Source organism: Saccopteryx leptura, chromosome 5, assembly GCF_036850995.1.
Source record: "Saccopteryx leptura isolate mSacLep1 chromosome 5, mSacLep1_pri_phased_curated, whole genome shotgun sequence".
NCBI classification, from domain to species: Eukaryota; Metazoa; Chordata; class Mammalia; order Chiroptera; family Emballonuridae; genus Saccopteryx; species Saccopteryx leptura.
The window spans coordinates 125,567,110-125,585,148 of NC_089507.1; the positions used below are offsets into that span (position 1 = coordinate 125,567,110).

Here is an 18,039-nt window from a genome sequence, read left to right on the forward strand (position 1 = left end):
AGGCTTGAATGATTTTCCTTCCCTTCTCCCTACCTCAACTCCCACCCCCAATCAAAACCATGTAAGTTGCTACTTAAGTATGTGCAAATTGCTGAGTACAGACTTAGAAGGCAAATGAGGCCAGTGGAGAGTGATTCACACTCTGTCAGCGGCAAGTCTGCGTGGCTTCGCAGGCAGGCTCGGTGGGGCTCCTCGCCTGTGTGCGTGGAATTCATCATGGCAGCACCACTCCTTCCTAGCTGTGCCCCTTGCTCTTGCCATTTAAATTGCTGCTTTCTCTTTGGTATATTTATTAAGAAAATAAAGAAGGTGGCTGTTCAAAGTAACTGTATATAACCAGAGATACACTGGTTACCCTCCCAGTCCTGTGTCCCTTTACCAGTTATCTGTTCCTCTTAGAAAAACTGTCAGCAGGGGTGGGACCCCTGAGTTTAAACCAAAGACAAGATTGTAAATGTGAGGTGCAACACACACTCTGTTGTCTACTTGATTTGGAAAAAAGAAGGAATTCTCAACGCCAACCGTGACTTCCTGCCTCGAGGGCCCTGCATGCTGCAGGGCTGAAGGTGGAAGTGTGGTGGTTCTGTGAAGGCCACCATGGCACTAGGCTGGCACCAGAGGGACCTGTTATCTCAGCTGCATGGCACTTCAATTCACTACTGGCCAGACATTTCATTTATCATGGCCAGAACCAGTAGCAAGTGTCAGTGGACCCACTTAGTACCAGATTCCCAATCTGATTTGAAAAGTGGGATTGGTGACCTGGAGTCTGGTCACCTGTTGGAGGCACTGCGTGGATTGCTCCTGCGGACCTGGGTTTTTGCTGCTTTTGCCTTGCTGGGTTTATGTTTCTGAAGTGCCGGCATAGAGCAGCTTTGAATCAGTGTGGCCATAAGGAGCTCTGTTTTCTGGATCATTTATTATTCGAAGCTTCATATTAAAGCCAAGGAACAAATGGTCTTGACCTGCTTTATATGTGTCCTATAGGTAAAAAAAAAAAAAAGTCATTTTTATCACTCTGATGGAAGCAGAACATAGAAATTAGCCTACCTCATTGACCTCTGTCAGTGAACTTGATGGAATTAAAAAGCATTCTTCTGTCCCCATAAACATTTCTATCGTTCCTTGGGTTTTGTTTTCTTGGATGTCATTAAAAAGAAAGCTTCTTTTTCTTGCTGTTAAGGACAAATCCAAGCAACAGTTCTAGAATATTCATCATTAATAATAGTATCACCTAACATATGTATGTCTGTGTGTACTCTGTGTGTGTGTGGGGGGGGGAGTGTGCCCAGTGCTTCCATATTCAGACCTTTGTTCACTTTATTAGTGCTTCTTAAAATTCCTTCACTGGTTTGTGATGTGCTCACATTTGCATCATGTTCTTTGATCATTGTTGGGTCCATGTGATTTCCCCTTACCATACTGTTAAGATGTCCCTCTCAATGACTGCTCCCATAGACACTCTACTGTGACAGTTGCCACAGTTAGGTTTCTGCCATCACCACTGCCACCTTACGCTCTGGTCCCCCTTAGGTTGGTGATTTCATGCACAGTTATCAACTCGCTATGTGTTTATTTGCACCTGCTACATATCAGGCTCTGCTAGACATAGGAAATGCAGACAAGAAGAAAAGGTGAAGGAATTCTTTTTTGTTGTTGTTGTTAACTATTCTATGCCAGATTTCATATTAAATACTAATAAGATTTATAGAAACCCAGACCTTCTGGTTTTTAATGTTCTGAAGAACATCTGCTTTCCTATGAGAATCAGACTTTCCTATTACTGGCCCAAGGACGTTAAGTGGAGGCTTCAGTTCCAGTTTCTGAGCTGCAGGAGAGAACTGCCCACCAGAAACCAAACAGCTACTCTGGGTGGTGATGATGCAGTTAAACCCAAATACCCCAGAAACCGAGCTTTCTTGTTCTTTGTGGAGGATAATATCAGGTTTACTTTTCCCTGTCGTGTCTCTAAATTAGACTCCATCATTAGTCGTATTTGATGCATTTTTCATCTTTGTATTCATAATAGAATTCTAATTTTAAAATAATTAATTTTAAGAGCTGATTTCTAAACTTTTGATGCTCTTGTTTTGGGTTTAAAAATAAAATCCTAAAATGTTAAAACCTTCAGAATATATTAAACTTTGAAAAAAGTTCCACCAGTTTCTCTAGAATAAAGAGCGTTACCACCGTGTTTTCAAATCCAGATTTCCTACATGTAATTTAAATCATCTGAGGACGGGAACTGAGTTGGGGTGGTGTACCCGGCCCGTAGGCCCGGAATATGTGGGCGTGGCCCTGAGAAATGCTCAGGGAAGAAGGGAGTGAGGGCTGCAGTGTGCCTGGGGAGGAAGGGAGCCTTCTGGCCCAAGACATAGAGGCCAGGTGCTCAGGAAAATAAAGCAACTGGACAGTGGTGACCTTGTGGGAGATAAACTAAAACAGTGGTGAATATGGAAACTGGGCTAAAGACCTCCACCAGATTCTTCAACATTCTGGCCCTGTAGGCTTTGCGCAGGGGAGCGACATGATGACATCTGGATTTTCTTAAGATAATTGGGGTGGTTATGCATAGAATACATAAAAGGGAGATATAGAAATTAGGATCCCAACAAGTGAAGAAGAGGCATGAGGCAGGGCACTTGGTGCTCACAGGGTCAAGCAGAGAGCATCTTCCTGAGACAAGGAGACCAGTAACGTGGCAGGGCTGGTGGCTGATGGGCTGCAGACACCAAGCGCGGGAGCCAGAGGGGTTGGAGCCTGAGACACTCGGAGACCACGGTGCCAGCACTGTGGGGATGGGGGTGAGAGGGGCCTGGAGGGGCCTGGGTGAGGCTGGTCATCATGCAGAGCGGTGTCTAGCTGGAGCTCTGCAGTCCGGAGCAGAGGCCCATTGGGGGGTGATTAGCACAGGGGTGCTTGCCCCTAGACAATCCTACTTGCAATGTCACCACCTCAGTTTGCTCACTCATTGAACTACGTAAGTTCTTTTATTCCTTTATAGTTGTGTGTTGTCTCTTGGGTTTGCTCAGCCCAGTCTTAAAAAGCTTCCCTCACACCTATTGGCCTCGCTGATTAGTGGCTGTGAGCCTCAGCATGAACATTGGTTGGAAACCCCAGCTGGCTGAAAACCAAAGGCACTGCACTCAGATTGGACAAGTTTCTTGACAGACCTTTGGGAAAACACCTTCACAACCCATCAGCATCATTTTAGTTGCACTTTTCCTGCTCCTTCTGATGAGTTGAACTGATGACTCTCCCTACCATGGACTGTCCCCCAATCACCACCACCTCCCACACCCACATGACACTCAGGCTTCCTGTTTGCCTGTGTTTCCTGCCCTTGAACCCCCTTTGGGTTGTGACTTGTGATTGTGAACCAAGAACTGGCAGAGAGGGAGCTCCTGTCCAGATTAGATGCCACTTGCTCATTGTGAGCCTGAGGCCAGGCTGCAGCCTCAGTCAGGTCCCAGCTGAAATTTTAAAGATCTCATGGTACCCTGTGAAGTTCCTATGATTCTGCTTCTTTCTCAGCTGGTCATTACCTTACACTCTTGTGTTCTCTTTTTCTGATAAATTGTTTTATTATTGATAAGTGTTAAATTGCTGTGTCTGTCTTGCTCCCCTTGATAACAAAAGCTATTCTATGCCTGGGATCACAACTCAGGCTTTCTTTGAAATTCCCCAGGAGCTTACTTACCACAAGTCTTTGAACACAGTGGGCATTTAATAAATTCTTGATGATGATGTTCAAGTTAACATGTTGGTCTTTATCTCTCCGATGGGATCAGAGGACCATCTGTGCTCACTCAGATATGTCCCACGTAAGTCCAGAAAGCAGCCTGGTGTGAGCGGTGGCTCTGGCTCCTTGGCCGTGTGATTTGAGGCATGTAATCATAATCCTGAGGTGACAACAGAGCAGTGATTGGCATTCAGACTGCAAGTCCTTGAAATAGGTAGCCTGGGTTAGTAAGAAGAATGATATCCTGGGAGTTGAGAGCCTGGTTTGAGTCCTAGATCTTCAGTGACTGGTGCTATGACTTAACTTAGTCACTCAGCCCGGGTGGGCGTCTGTTTTCTCACCTATGAAATGAGGGAGGAGGATGGGGTTCTCCCTGAAGCCTGCCAGTTGTCAGATCTCTGAATCTATTATTAAGTCACCACGAGTAGATACCTGTCACTTAGATTCTTGCACACAATATTGGCATGTTCCTTTGTAAGGTGGTGGCTTTTATGCATTTGAAAATGGTAACATTGATTTTATTTGGCCTCTCTGTTGACTAAAAACCTTTTTTATTCATGATTTTTTACATAAGTACAAATTCATATCAAAGTGAAAAAAGAAAAAAATATATAAGATTATATGAGTAGTTCAAGAGAATTAAGCATTCAGATACTTGGGTATTTAAAAAATGTCCAGGGGTCCATTACTGTTCTTAAATCATGCCATTTTTTTTGACCCTGGCCAGTTGGCTCAGCGGTAGAGCGTCGGCCTGGCGTGCGGGGGAGCTGGGTTCGATTCCCGGCCAGGGCACATAGGAGAAGCGCCCATTTGCTTCTCCACCCCCCCCCTCCTTCCTCTCTGTCTCTCTCTTCCCCTCCTGCAGCCAAGGCTCCATTGGAGCAAAGATGGCCCGGGCGCTGGGGATGGCTCCTTGGCTTCTGCCCCAGGCGCTAGAGTGGCTCTGGTCGAGGCAGTGCGAGGCCCCAGAGGGGCAGAGCATCGCCCCCTGGTGGGCAGAGCGTCGCCCTTGGTGGGCGTGCCGGGTGGATCCCGGTCGGGCGCATGCGGGAGTCTGTCTGACTGTCTCTCCCCGTTTCCAGCTTCAGGAAAAAAAAAAAAAATCATGCCATTTTTATGAGAGGTATAGAAGAGTGGACGTAAGAATGTGCTAATTAAAGCAACCCTTACATTTCCTCCACCTTTCTGGAGGCGTCACTAGTCTTGGATGCCCCACTGCAAAAAGAAACATCTTCAAGGCAGACTTTAGAGCAGTGGGGAAGAAGGATAGCACCATTAATCCTCTTCTTCAGGGAAAGGACAATCAGTTTCCAATTATGAGCATAAGGCCACTGAGGAGCAAGCCTCGTCTCTCATTATCTCCTTCATTTCCTGTTGAGGGCTGACTTGGCACCAGAGTGCAAACCCCGCTGTTGAGACTTGAGAGAGGGTATATTGTGAGACCAGCTATAGAAAATGGAAGTGTTGAAAAGAAGTTTCCTTACCAAGTGGCAAGATGGGCAGAATAGACTAAATTGCTATGTTCTTACTGCCCTTCATCAAATGGTTTTGCCCTAAACTTTAATTTTTTTCTCAGTTTATCCCCAACTTCCCAGCAAGCCTAGTAGCATCTTAGGAAGCCACATTTGGGGTTGCAACGTGTCCACTGTCCTTGATTGATTGGAGAGCACCCACAATGTCACCACACTCACCCAGAAACAGTACAGGGTCTACAACTGGTACAGTAGGTTCAGGAATGTGCAAGAAGAATGTTTGGTCCAGTCACAAATACCTGTGTGCTATATGATTGCATTTATGTGAAATGTCCAGAATAGGCATATATATGTAAGGCAGCAAGTTGATTAGTGGTTACTAGTTAGGGGGCTGAGGGGAAGAATGGGGGTGACTGCTAATAGGTACAGGTTTTCTTTTTATTCTTTCTTTTTTATTAAAGTATAGTTAACATAAAATATTAGTTTCAAGTGTATAACATAGTGACTTGACATTTATATACCTTAGTAAGGCCCCTTTCAGCCCTGTGTTATGCCTCTTAAATTGTCCAACTGAGCACATGGTTTTCTGTCCTAACGCCTTTCCCCTCAGACACATCTGTCTCAGCTCTTGCCTGGAGAGAAGATGGCTCTTATTCCTACTCGTCTCGGGTTAAATCAGGGAATGAGCAGCCCTAGGATGAATCAAAACAGATTTATACACATGCTAATAAAAGCATAAATTAAGGACTCTGGACTTTTTAACACTGAGGCTGTTCTTGACATTTTTATACATTTTACTTGGCAAAGTTGAAAACATAAAGACAGGTTTGGGATTTTTTTTGTCAGCTGGCTCAGGCAGTAAATTATGATTAGAAGGTATTTATCACTCAGAAAAATCTATATATCAACAGTCCCATCGTAATGCCCACCACACACTCAGGCCCAGGCTGGACGGCAGCCATGGTGGGAGGGACAGAGGCCCACTGCTCCGGGCGAGGCCCCTGGGGGCCCTCCACTATACCGCCCCACTCACACAGTAATGAAATCAGATAGGCAGGTCATTTCTCTCTGGTCTCTATTTTCTGATTGTACATTGAGTGCTTTGGAATAATCTCCAAGGTTGCTTCCACCTGTCATGCTCTTTGATTATGAGATTTATTTACACATAGAGGGGCCCCATGGGCCTTCCGAGGAGCAGCTCAAGCTCTGTTTCTTCCTGGGTTTTCTCCTCTCGGCCTCCCATCTTGTCAAAAGCATACCTGTGGTGCTGTGGTTTGCCCTTCCTTTGTGATAGCACCAAGCACACTGAAGAGTCTCAGTGTTCAGTTTTGCTCGATGGTAACTGTTTTTCAGCTGCTCAGTGACTGTTTCAATGCATGCTCGTGGCCTCCTTTCCTTAGCTCATTTTGTCATTCTTGTCCTGAGTACATCTGGAATCTATGAAGGGTTATTTTCATGCTGCTCTGAGAACTATTGTCATCTTCTCTTTAATCTTGGCCCAGAGGTCTTAAACCATCATTATGCCCCCACTGAGATGACAGTTGTACCCTTTTCTCACTGGACTCCTGTTGGGAATCATCGGATTACCTTCTGAAGCCTATGCTGTCCGGCAGTCCCCAGAGCAGCATGCTATGTCTTACAGTAAATACATTTTTAGAGTTATCAAGGGTTTGAATTAGAGATCTCACTTAGCCCATCCTCTCCCCTGGGCTTACTCTCATCACTCTCCCAACCCAGAAACTGAGACTTAAGGAGGCTGTGGCCTATCCAGGGAAAAGGAGGGCAGGATCCGTTCCAGCGCCAACCACGCCTGCTGCTGAGCCCTGCCTGTCCACATAGGCGAGCGCTCCTATTGTGACTGACGTTCAGACCCTGGCAAATGTTCAGTCTTGTCTTTGTAAGTTGCCCTCTTTGGTTACCTCCGAGGGAGCTTTAGGTGGAGGCCACAGTCACACTATCTGACTCCTCTGTGCTCGTTTCATTAGCTTCAAGCAGGAAAATGCACTTGGCTTTTCCTATCTCATGGGAATGTTGTGAAGATAAATAGGAAATAATGACTTGGATTCTGCCAGGCCTTAGAATCATTCCAAGGATTATGCACTTTTTGTACAATCAGTTGTGCTTACTCTTCTGATGTCTTGCTTGTCTAAGGCTTTTAATAAATTTGATTATCATGTTCATAGTGATTTTAAAAGGTACATTCTAAATTTTCACAAAGTATCTATTTCTGACTTTGCCAATTATTTCACAACTAAAAGCCTTAAAGAAACAAACAAAAAACCTTTTTCACAGCTCCACCAAGAACACAATAAAACCAAATTTAAACTGTGACAACAAAAGCAAAAAAAATGGGAGAGGACAGAGATTAACAGTAGCAAAGGATGATGAAGTGCAGAAACCCTCATAAGATAGGATACTACAATGAATATGGTAGGTACCCTTTTCATTACTTAATGGTAACCACCCTTGAAAAAACCACCAAAGAAGCACATGACTTACAAAATATAGCAACAGAAGAAAGAAGTATGGAATACAAACAAACAAAAACAAAGGATAGAAAAACAAAAGAGAAGAATCAAACAAGATACAAAACTAACAGAAAGCAATTTATAAAATGGCAATAGGGAACTCACAAGTGTCAATAATTACACTAAATGTAAATCGATGAAACTCACCAATAAAAAGACACAGAGTAGCAGAATGGATTAAAAAAGAAAATCCAACTGTATGCTGCCTACAACAAACACATCTAAGCAACAAGGATAAAAACAAATTCAAAGTGAAAGGCTGGAAAACAATACTCCAAGCAAATAACATAAAAAAAGGCAGGTGTAGCAATACTCATATCTAATAATGCTGACTACAAGACAGCAAAAGTACTCAGAGACAAAAATGGTCATTTCATAATGATTAAGGGGACACTGAATCAAGAAGACATAACAATTCTTAATATATATGCACCAAACCAAGGAGCACCAAAATATATAAGACAGCTACTTATTGATCTAAAAACAAAAACTGACAAAAATACAATCATACTTGGAGACTTCAATACACCGCTGATGGCTCTAGATCGGTCATCCAAACAGAGAATCAATAAAGATATATTGGCCTTAAACAAAACACTAGAGCACCTGGATATGATAGACATCTACAGGACACTTTGTCCCAAAGTGACAGAGTACATTTTTCGCTAGTGTACATGGAACATTCTCAAGAATTGACCATATGTTGGGCCACAAAAACAACATCAGCAAATTCAGAAAAATCAAAATTGTACCAAGCATATTTTCTGATCATAAAGTCTTGAAACTAGAATTCAACTGCAAAAAAGAGGGAAAAAACCCCACAAAAATGTGGAAACTAAACAACATACTTTTAAAAAATGAATGGGTCAAAGAAGAAATAAGCACAGAGATCAAAAGATATATACAGACAAATTAAAATGACAATACAACATATCAGAATCTCTGGGATGCAGCAAAAGCAGTAATAAGAGGGAAGTTCATATCACTTCAGGCCTATATGAACAAACAAGAGAGAGCCCAAGTGAACCACTTAACTTCACACCTTAAGAAACTAGAAAACGAAGAACAAAGACAACCCAAAACCAGCCAAAGAAAGGAAATAATAAAAATCAGAGCAGAAATAAATGAAATAGAGAACAGAAAAACTATAGAAAAAAATTAATAAAACAAGGAGCTGGTTCTTTGAAAAGATCAACAAAATTGACAAACCCTTGGCAAGACTCACCAAGGAAAAAAGAGAAAGAACTCATATAAACAAAATACAAAATGAAAGGGGAGAAATCACCACAGACATCATAGATATACAAAGAATTATTGTAGAATACTATGAAAAACTATATGCCACCAAATTCAACAATCTAGAAGAAATGGATAAATTCCTAGAGCAATACAACCTTCCTAGTCTGAGTCATGAAGAAGCAGAAAGCCTAAACAGACCAATTAGCAGGGAGGAAATAGAAACAACTATTAAAATCCTCCCCCAAAATAAAAGTCCCAGGGCCAGACGGTTATACTAGTGAATTCTATCAAACATTCAAAGAAGACTTGGTTCCTATCCTACTCAAAGTCTTCCAAAAAATTGAAGAAGAAGCAATACTTCCAAACACATTTTTATGAGGCCAACATAACCCTCATACCGAAACCTGGCAAGGACGGCACAAAAAAAGAAAGCTACAGACCAATATCTCTAATGAATACAGATGCTAAAATACTAAACAAAATACTGGAAAATCTAATACAACAACATATTAAAAAAATAATACATCATGATCAAGTGGGATTCATCCCAGAATCTCAAGGATGGTTCAACATACGTAAAACGGTTAATGTAATACACCATATCAACAAAACAAAGAACAAAAACCACATGATCTTATCAATAGATGCAGAAAAGGCATTTGATAAAATACAACACAACTTTATGTTTCAGACACTCAACAAAATGGGTATAGAAGGAAAATATCTCAACATGATAAAGGCCACATATGATAAACCATCAGCCAACATCATATTAAATGGCATAAAACTGAGGACTTTCCACCTTAAATCAGGAACAAGACAGGGTTGTCCACTCTCTCCACTCTTATTTAACGTGGTGCTAGAAGTTCTGGCCAGAGCAATCAGACAAGAGAAAGAAATAAAAGGCATCCATGTCGAAAAGAAGAAGTAAAGGTATCACTTTTTGCAGATGATATGATCCTACACATCGAAAACCCCAAAGACTCCACAAAAAGATTACTAGAAACAATAAATCAATATAGTAAGGTCGCAGGATACAAAATTAACATACAAAAGTCCATAGCCTTTCTATATGCCAACAATGAAATATTAGAAAACGAACTTAAAAAAAAATCTCCTTCACGATTGCAACAAAAATAATAAAATACCTAGGAATAAACATAACAAAGAATGTAAAGGACCTATATAACGAAAACTACAAAGCATTGTTAAAGGAAATTGAAAAAGATACAATGAGATGGAAAAATATTCCTTGTTCTTAGATAGGAAGAATAAATATAATCAAAATGGCCATATTACCCAAAGCAATATACAAATTTAATTCAATTCCCATCAAAATTCCAATGACATTTTTTAAAGAAATGGAACAAAAAAATCATCAGATTTATATGGAACTATAAAAAAACCCGAATAGCCAAAGGAATCCTAAGGAAAAAGAATGAAGCTGGAGGCATTACAATACCTGACTTCAAACTATATTATAGGGCCACGACAATCAAAACAGCATGGTATTGGCAGAAAAATAGACACTCAGACCAATGGAGCAGAATAGAAAGTCCCGAAATAAAACCACATATATATGGTCAAATAATTTTGGATAAAGGGACCAACAACACACAGTGGAGAAAAGAACGCCTCTTCAACAAATGGTGCTGCGAAAACTGGAAAGCCACATGCAAAAGAATGAAACTGGACTACAGCTTGTCCCTTTGTACTAAAATTAATTCAAAATGCATCAAAGACCTAAATATAAGATCTGAAACAATAAAGTACATAGAAGAAGACATAGGTACTAAACTCATGGACCTGGGTTTTAAAGAGCATTTTATGAATTTGACTCCAAAGGCAAGAGAAGTGAAGGCAAAGATAAATGAATGGGACTACATCAGACTAAGAAGTTTTTGCTCAGCAAGAGAAACTGACAACAAAATAGACAGCCAATTAAATGGAAAATGATATTTTCAAACAACAGCTCAGATAAGGGTCTAATATCCAAAATATACAAAGAACTCATAAAAACTCAACAAACAAACAAACAATCCAATAAAAAAAATGGGAAGAGGACATGAACAGACACTTCTCCCAGGAAGAAATACAAATGGCCAATAGATATATGAAAAGATGCTCATCTTCATTAGTTATTAGAGAAATGCAAATCAAAACTACAATGAGATACTACCTCACACCTGTTAGATTAGCTATTATCAACAAGACAGGTAATAGCAAATGTTGGAGAGGCTGTGGAGAAAAAGGAACCCTCATACACTGTTGGTAATGTAAAGTAGTACAACCATTATGGAAGAAAGTATGGTGGTTCCTCAAAAAACTGAAAATAGAACTACCTTATGACCCAGCAATCCCTCTACTGGGAATATACCCCAAAAACTCAGAAACATTGATACGTAAAGACACATGTAGCCCCATGTTCATTGCAGCATTGTTCACAGTGGCCAAGACATGGAAACAACCAAAAAGCCCTTCAATAGAAGACTAGATAAAGAAGATGTGGCACATATACACTATGGAATACTACTCAGCCATAAGAAATGATGACATCGGATCATTTACAACAAAATGGTTGGATCTTAATAACATTATACGGAGTGAAATAAGTAAATCAGAGAAAACCAAGAACTACATGATTCCATACATTGGTGGGACATAAAAACGAGACTAAGAGACATGGACAAGAGTGTAGTGGTTACCGGGGGTGATGGGTATGCAACATAACTGCCTGACAAGATAACCTGGACATGTTTTCTTTGAATATATGTACCCTGATTTATTGATGTCACCCCATTAACATTAATATAAATTTATTTATTAAAAAAAATGAAAAAAGAAACAAAAAACCTCTTTCATGCCCTTGACATGGGTATTATGGGATAGGACTACTCATGTGATTATTGAAAGATTGAGTTGAAAAAGAATCAAGGTTAGAATTTGTGAGTTGTTATATCTCAGAGTTAAGATATGGCCAATAGCCTTCCTAATGGAAAATCTGTTATAAATTATTATTGTCTTTAAAACTGAAAGGAAAGAGGAAGAATTTAGAAGGAAGAAGCTTGTGAGCTGAGGATTTATGATATAATGTTATTACATTTTCTAGCCCTTTATAAATCCATGCATTGCCTTGAACATAGTATGTTTAGACATTTCTTTAATGAATGAATACAATGCATGCAAGGAATTATTTACCTTCTCTGTAAAGTGTCCCATTTTAATGAAACCAGCGTTGGACTGGAATAGGAAAGGCATTTATGCAGGTAAGTCTGTAGTTGTCATACACTTAACTCAGAGACTGCACCCTGCACCAGACACAGTGCATTGTAGCTGCAACTCAATGACTCTGGGTTCTTCTGCACATGGTCCGCAGACACACTTTGTTAGCATCATCAAGCGCTGCTTCCGACCCATCACTGCTGTTTCAGAGCTGCAATTTAACATAAGCCCCAGGTGATTTGGTTGCTCATGAAAGTTTGAGAAGCACTGACGACGCAGTTTTCAATTTTTTTCTATGCCACTGGTCCATGATACAAATTAGACTTTCAGATCTAATATGCCTGAGAAAACCATCTATGGAACTGCTATCCTCTGCTGAACACAATTATTTTCTACTATTCCTTATTCTCCCCAAAAGTTATATGTCTTTTCAGTTGTACAAAATTTATAACCTTTTTGCCTGACTGTCATCAAGTGGTTCCTGCTTTGCTTTTACACCTGAATGTAATCTGTAATCCTGCTGTTCCTGTTTTGTTGGGAATATCTTTTGCAAATTAATATTTGGGCAGAAAAAGTAACACTGTTAGCTAAAAGTAATGATTGCTTTTTCTGCTAGTGTTTAAAACCCCAAAAGGGAGCATTCACTTTGATTCTAAGTAAAAGACATTAGTATAAAGGAGATTAAAAAAAAAAAGACAAAAGCAGCGTAATTAAGAATTAACCTCTGTTAATATAGCCATTTTCATCCTGAAAATCATATTCATCCTTCTTAGTCTATCTAATGAATTTTGGCTGTCTTAAGAATAATTTATTATTGCCAAATCCTACTATTTTAAGTCGTTGCGAGTTACACTGATTGCCCCCCCCCCCTTCTCTCTTATTTTTTAATAAGCTAAGGAAAGCAAATTCAAGTAATGTGCAGTATTGGCTCTGCACTCAACAGGAGTGCCTGCTTGCATTGAGATTACGATGTACTGTCTTGGGTTGCAGTGACAGGCAGAGCCGGCCCATCCTCAGAAACGAGAATGAGCTCGTGGGCTGCTTCACTCAGCCCACAGAGGGCCTCCGTGCACGACTGTGCCACCGCAGTGTAATTACATGTCTGGCGGCTGATTCCGTTGGATTGCATCTAGAAAAGAGGGAAAGGTTATAAAGCAGCGGTTCTCAACCTGGGGGTCGAACGACCAAAACACAGGGGTCGCCTATAGGTTGCTGTTATAGAGGCATGGCTATGCTAGACAGAAAAAGAACACTTCTTTTGAAAATCTATGATGCAGTGGTATTGCTGCCTCTCTAAAGGCATCTGTATCCCCTTAACCAGACAGCGTTTGGTTTATTGAGGCCTTGGAATACCCACTTCTAGATAGGAATTTGGAGAGAGAAAATGTCTTTGCTTTAGAACCCTGCATATGCAACCCAGTGGGGCCAGACACTGAAGAGCACAGTCAGAGGGGAGAAGACCAGGCTTTTCAGAATCTAGGGCTTTGCTAAGCCCAGGAGTCTGGGTGACCAGTGTACAAAGGTTGGGCGGGTCTCCTAGAAAGCTCCATGAAAACAGGAGATTCAACCAGAGGAGTCACTTGGGAGGAAAGGGTAGACATACTGAGCTAAAGTGTCGCTCCCATTAGCCAGGTACTGGAATGGCATAGTGCTGAAAGAGCCCTTGCTCAGAGTCCTTCCTTGTCTACTGTCCAGAAGAGAGTCATTCTCAGAAATGTCCAGGGCAGTGTGTGTGTGTGTGTGTGGAGGGGGGGGGATGGACCAAATTAGAACCTTCTGATGAGCTACTCTAGAATACCACTGCCCAGCCCCTGCCCAGGGCACACCAAAGGCAGCAGAGTTTACTAATTGAGTTGTTCACTAGAGGAGAATGAGCGCTCTGAGCCAGCCACACTGGAGGTGGAATTCTAGCTCTTCCCCCTTGTTAGCTGAACTTTGCCAAATTATTAAACCTTTCTGATTCTCATTTCTTCATCTGTAAAATGATGATGATATTAATAGAAACCATTTCATGGGGATGCTGTCAGCATTGGGAGAAATACTTTGTGCTTAATGTTTGGCAGAAAACCTGTCACTAAGGAAACTCTCAGTGATGTAAAATTTTCTTTCATGACTGGAACCTAATTTTATTCAGAAGAAAATTTGGGCTTTTGTCCAATTCAGAAAATTGCAAGGTGAACAATACGACTTTGATTATAATTCTAGACATTAGCCTACTTTAAGGACATTAGAATTATAGTACAGACCCAAGCTTTTCTCTTTCCGTTTGAAAGACTAGCAGTTTAAGTTATGATGGACATAAAATGGTTTCATCCTGCTTACCAATTTCTTCTGAACACAAATGTTTTTGAAAACTTGTGATAACAACAGATTATCTAGAAATCAGAAAGCTACATGTTTAACTGGTTCTCTTCCCTCTTCCTCACTATCCCAACGGGAAGAACTCTCTGACTAGGAGCACACCCACTCCCAGCGACTCCCAGGCACGCAGCGGGGCTCGATTCCACATGTCCTATGACAAAAGATACGTCATCAAGACCATTACAAGTGAAGATGTGGCCGAAATGCACAACATCCTGAAGAAGTACCACCAGGTAACTTCTCTTTATCTGTATTTGAAACTCTGCAAAAGTTCACTCATGACTTCTTATCATCAAGACCCAAGATTAAAATGCATAGCCAAGAAATGATGAGAACACATTTGACATACAGATCATCTCTAGCTAGGCTTTTTAAAAACTACTGTAATCAGGTTACTGATAGTTACCATTTAGGAATGCTCGTCCTATAAAAATGATTTGTTATTCACATAATACTTTTAATCTGAATGCTTTTCTGTATAATCAGTGTTCACAATTAAAATCAGTTCAAGATTTGGCAACATTTCGGAAGTTTTTTGCACATGCCAGAAGAATGGTGTTGACCTGTGAATGTTTATCCATTTACATCTCCAAATCCTATCCTGCTTTCACTAGTCTTTTTCTGCCCGGCCTAGAAAAGGCCCACCCTCTCTCCCTCACACACACACTCTACTGCTAGAAAATTCTTCCATTTTTACCCTCAGATTATTCCTTTATAATCACCTGTGGAAAGAATGAAACTACCATTGGGAGCAATGATCTCTCTTTCCCTCTCTCCTCTATCTCCCTCTCAGGGTCCTGGAGCCCCTTGGGAGCTGAGGCAGCCCAGAGATTAAAGAATGCAGGAGGAGACAACATGAGGGAGAGGAGGTTACAGAAGCTGTTGCGCACTTGATTTTCCGAGGCCAGTTATATACAGTGCAGGAGGATCTGTGCATGCACTTCCTCTTCTTGCTGAAGTGAACTACAGACCCGGCAGCAGGTTCTGTAACTGTGGGAGCAACTGCGCATGTGCTCCCACTTCCGGGTCTAGTTCTCCGGCATACGACTGCACAGGTGCTCTGGGCTCCGGCTCACAGCTGGGCCCTCACACTCCCTTCCTTCCTCCCTTCCCCTCCCTCGCCCTCCCTGCCCTCCCTGCCCTCCCACTCTTTGAATAAATTCCAGCACCAGTTTGCCTGGTGGAGCACAAGTTCCCAGGTCCCAGTGGAGCTGCTAGAGGCTTTACTGGCCGTGTGGTAAGAGCAAGAAGTCCAGTGTCAGACAAACCCTGGTTCAGATTCCTGCCGGGCCACATACTAAGCATGTGACTTCCAGTCTTGGAAGCCTCAGTGTTTTCATGTATGCAGTGGAGCTACTAACAGCTGACTATGGAGTTCCTAAAGATTAAATGGGGGATGTACCTCAGGTACTCAGCGCAGTGTCTGCCTACACTAGGAACTCAATATATGGTGGTGGTAGTTGTTACCAGGTTGTACAACAATAACCAGTAATGACTATGTCATCTTGAGAAGTCACAGTCTTACAGTGTGAGTATGACCATTGCTTGCCACGTGGCAGCAGTCATCTTCAGGACTGGTGTTTGAACCACATGCTAATGCATGCGCACGCACACACATACACACACATGTGCTTTAAAGAGTCCTGTTTTGTTTTCTTTTATTTTTTACTTAACTTCAAATCCCCCTCAAAGGTAAAGACTGGCTATTACAGAAGTTCAAAATACAGTGCTGTGGGCCCTGACTGTGTAACCACTGAGTTTCACCCTTTTTCATTTCATGGTTCCCATAAACTAATAACTAAAATTCTGGAGCACACCAAAAAATATTTTTTCCCGATCATACAAAAAATCAGTATAGTTTTGTTTCATTCATACCAGATGGCTATTGTTGTATTGGCTATTGTCATTTTTTAAGTTTGACAATCTGAGGGAACAGAGGTCAGTGGCCCTGACTAAATAGTCAGGTGTTGCATCTCTTAAAAAATTCTTGCAGCACACTGGTTGAAAATCGCTGCTCTAACATCATGAAGTATTTCTTGGCAGTTGCTTATCCTTCTAATCTTTGCAAATGTGATCAATTACATTTTGCTTGCAGCCAAGTCTATAAAAATTGTGAGCTATATTCTTTTTCCAGAAACTGGGGCCTGCCCCTAATTTGTCTTCTAAAAACAGTAGTCAGACTCTAAATTCATTTAACGTATAATAAGTCATTTATAACATTTATTCCTTTTTATATTTGTTCTGTATTGCTTATGCTATAGCCTATTATGAAGTAGGGTTTTTTTTTTTTTGTTCTGTTTTAATTTGTATTGATATTTTAGAGAGAGTAGAAATGGGAGAGAGAGAGAAAACATAAGCTTGTTGTTCCACTTATTCATGCATTCATTGTTTGAGCCTTGTTTGTGCCCTGACTGGGGATCAAACCTGCAACCTTGGCTTATTGGGACAATGCTCTAACCAACTGAGCTAACCAGCCAATGCCTGTGAAGGGAATTTTAAAGCACCAAGGTAGTTCCTGTGAGGATGAAAATACTGAGGCACTGGCTTCTGGATAAGTTGAATTATGGGATGCAGCCTTTAACTAGTGACCTTTTAAGCTATTGACTATTTCATTTCTCCTCCTCTGGAACTTCATGTCATCCTTAAGCATTATTTTTTATACTTTTAAAAAATTGTCTCAGAACTTTCAAAGCAAAGAAATACCTCTATGGCTGATGAAAACATATTCTGATGAATGTCTATGATGCCATTCTAACAAAATGATACGCAATTCAAATAGCAACTTGAGTTCAGAGGTTTTTGACTTTACAGACACCACAAGTTGAAATGTTTTCTCTGGGGCAGGTACTGGAAGCTGGTGTGAGGGTCTGATATGGCGTCAGTGTTACATGAGACCCACTGGGGAGCAGATAAGCTTACTGACTTGCACCAGGGCCTTTCAACTGCTGAAGGTGTTCTTTCGTTCTACTATTACGAAATAGGTATTTCCGTGGTATGTTCTTCATCCAGAAAAGTCTCATTTATCTAACATTGATATGTTTCCTTCTTCTTATAAATAGTATCTTAAATATAATTTAAAGACTCTTAGTGATTGAAGACTTACCATTGTGAATACAATTTATTTAAAGGACCCTGAGTTGAAAGTCAGGAGACATAGATTCTAAATTGTTGTGAGCTGGTTACTTAGGCCATTCCTGAACCTCAGTTTTCCCATCTACGTTTCATTCATTCATTCATTCATTCATTGTTTGTGTATTTATTGCTGACCTTATTCCAGAAAGGCTATAAGGAGGCCTTCATGGAAGTTTGAAGTATAAGATAGAATAAATAGGAAAAAAAGAAAAGAAAGATAGAAAAGAGAAGGAAAGTGAAAGCACAAAATGGAACCTGTAATGAACCTAAAACTTACGTCATAACCAGCACGCTTCTCATATTGAGGGCTACAGATTGCACCCCAGCTTCCTACCAGCCCAAG

The 18,039-nt window shown here is 41.0% G+C and overlaps 1 protein-coding gene across 1 annotated transcript in view; it reads left to right on the plus strand.

Annotated features, from left to right (window-relative positions):
• Positions 1-18,039, plus strand: part of PIP4K2A (phosphatidylinositol-5-phosphate 4-kinase type 2 alpha) — a 211,278-nt gene that overhangs the window by 134,714 nt on the left and 58,525 nt on the right. Inside the window, exon 4 of the mRNA XM_066384555.1 lies at positions 14,645-14,797. Coding sequence (XP_066240652.1) covers positions 14,645-14,797 — 153 coding nt within the window. The remainder of the gene's footprint in view (positions 1-14,644; positions 14,798-18,039) is intronic.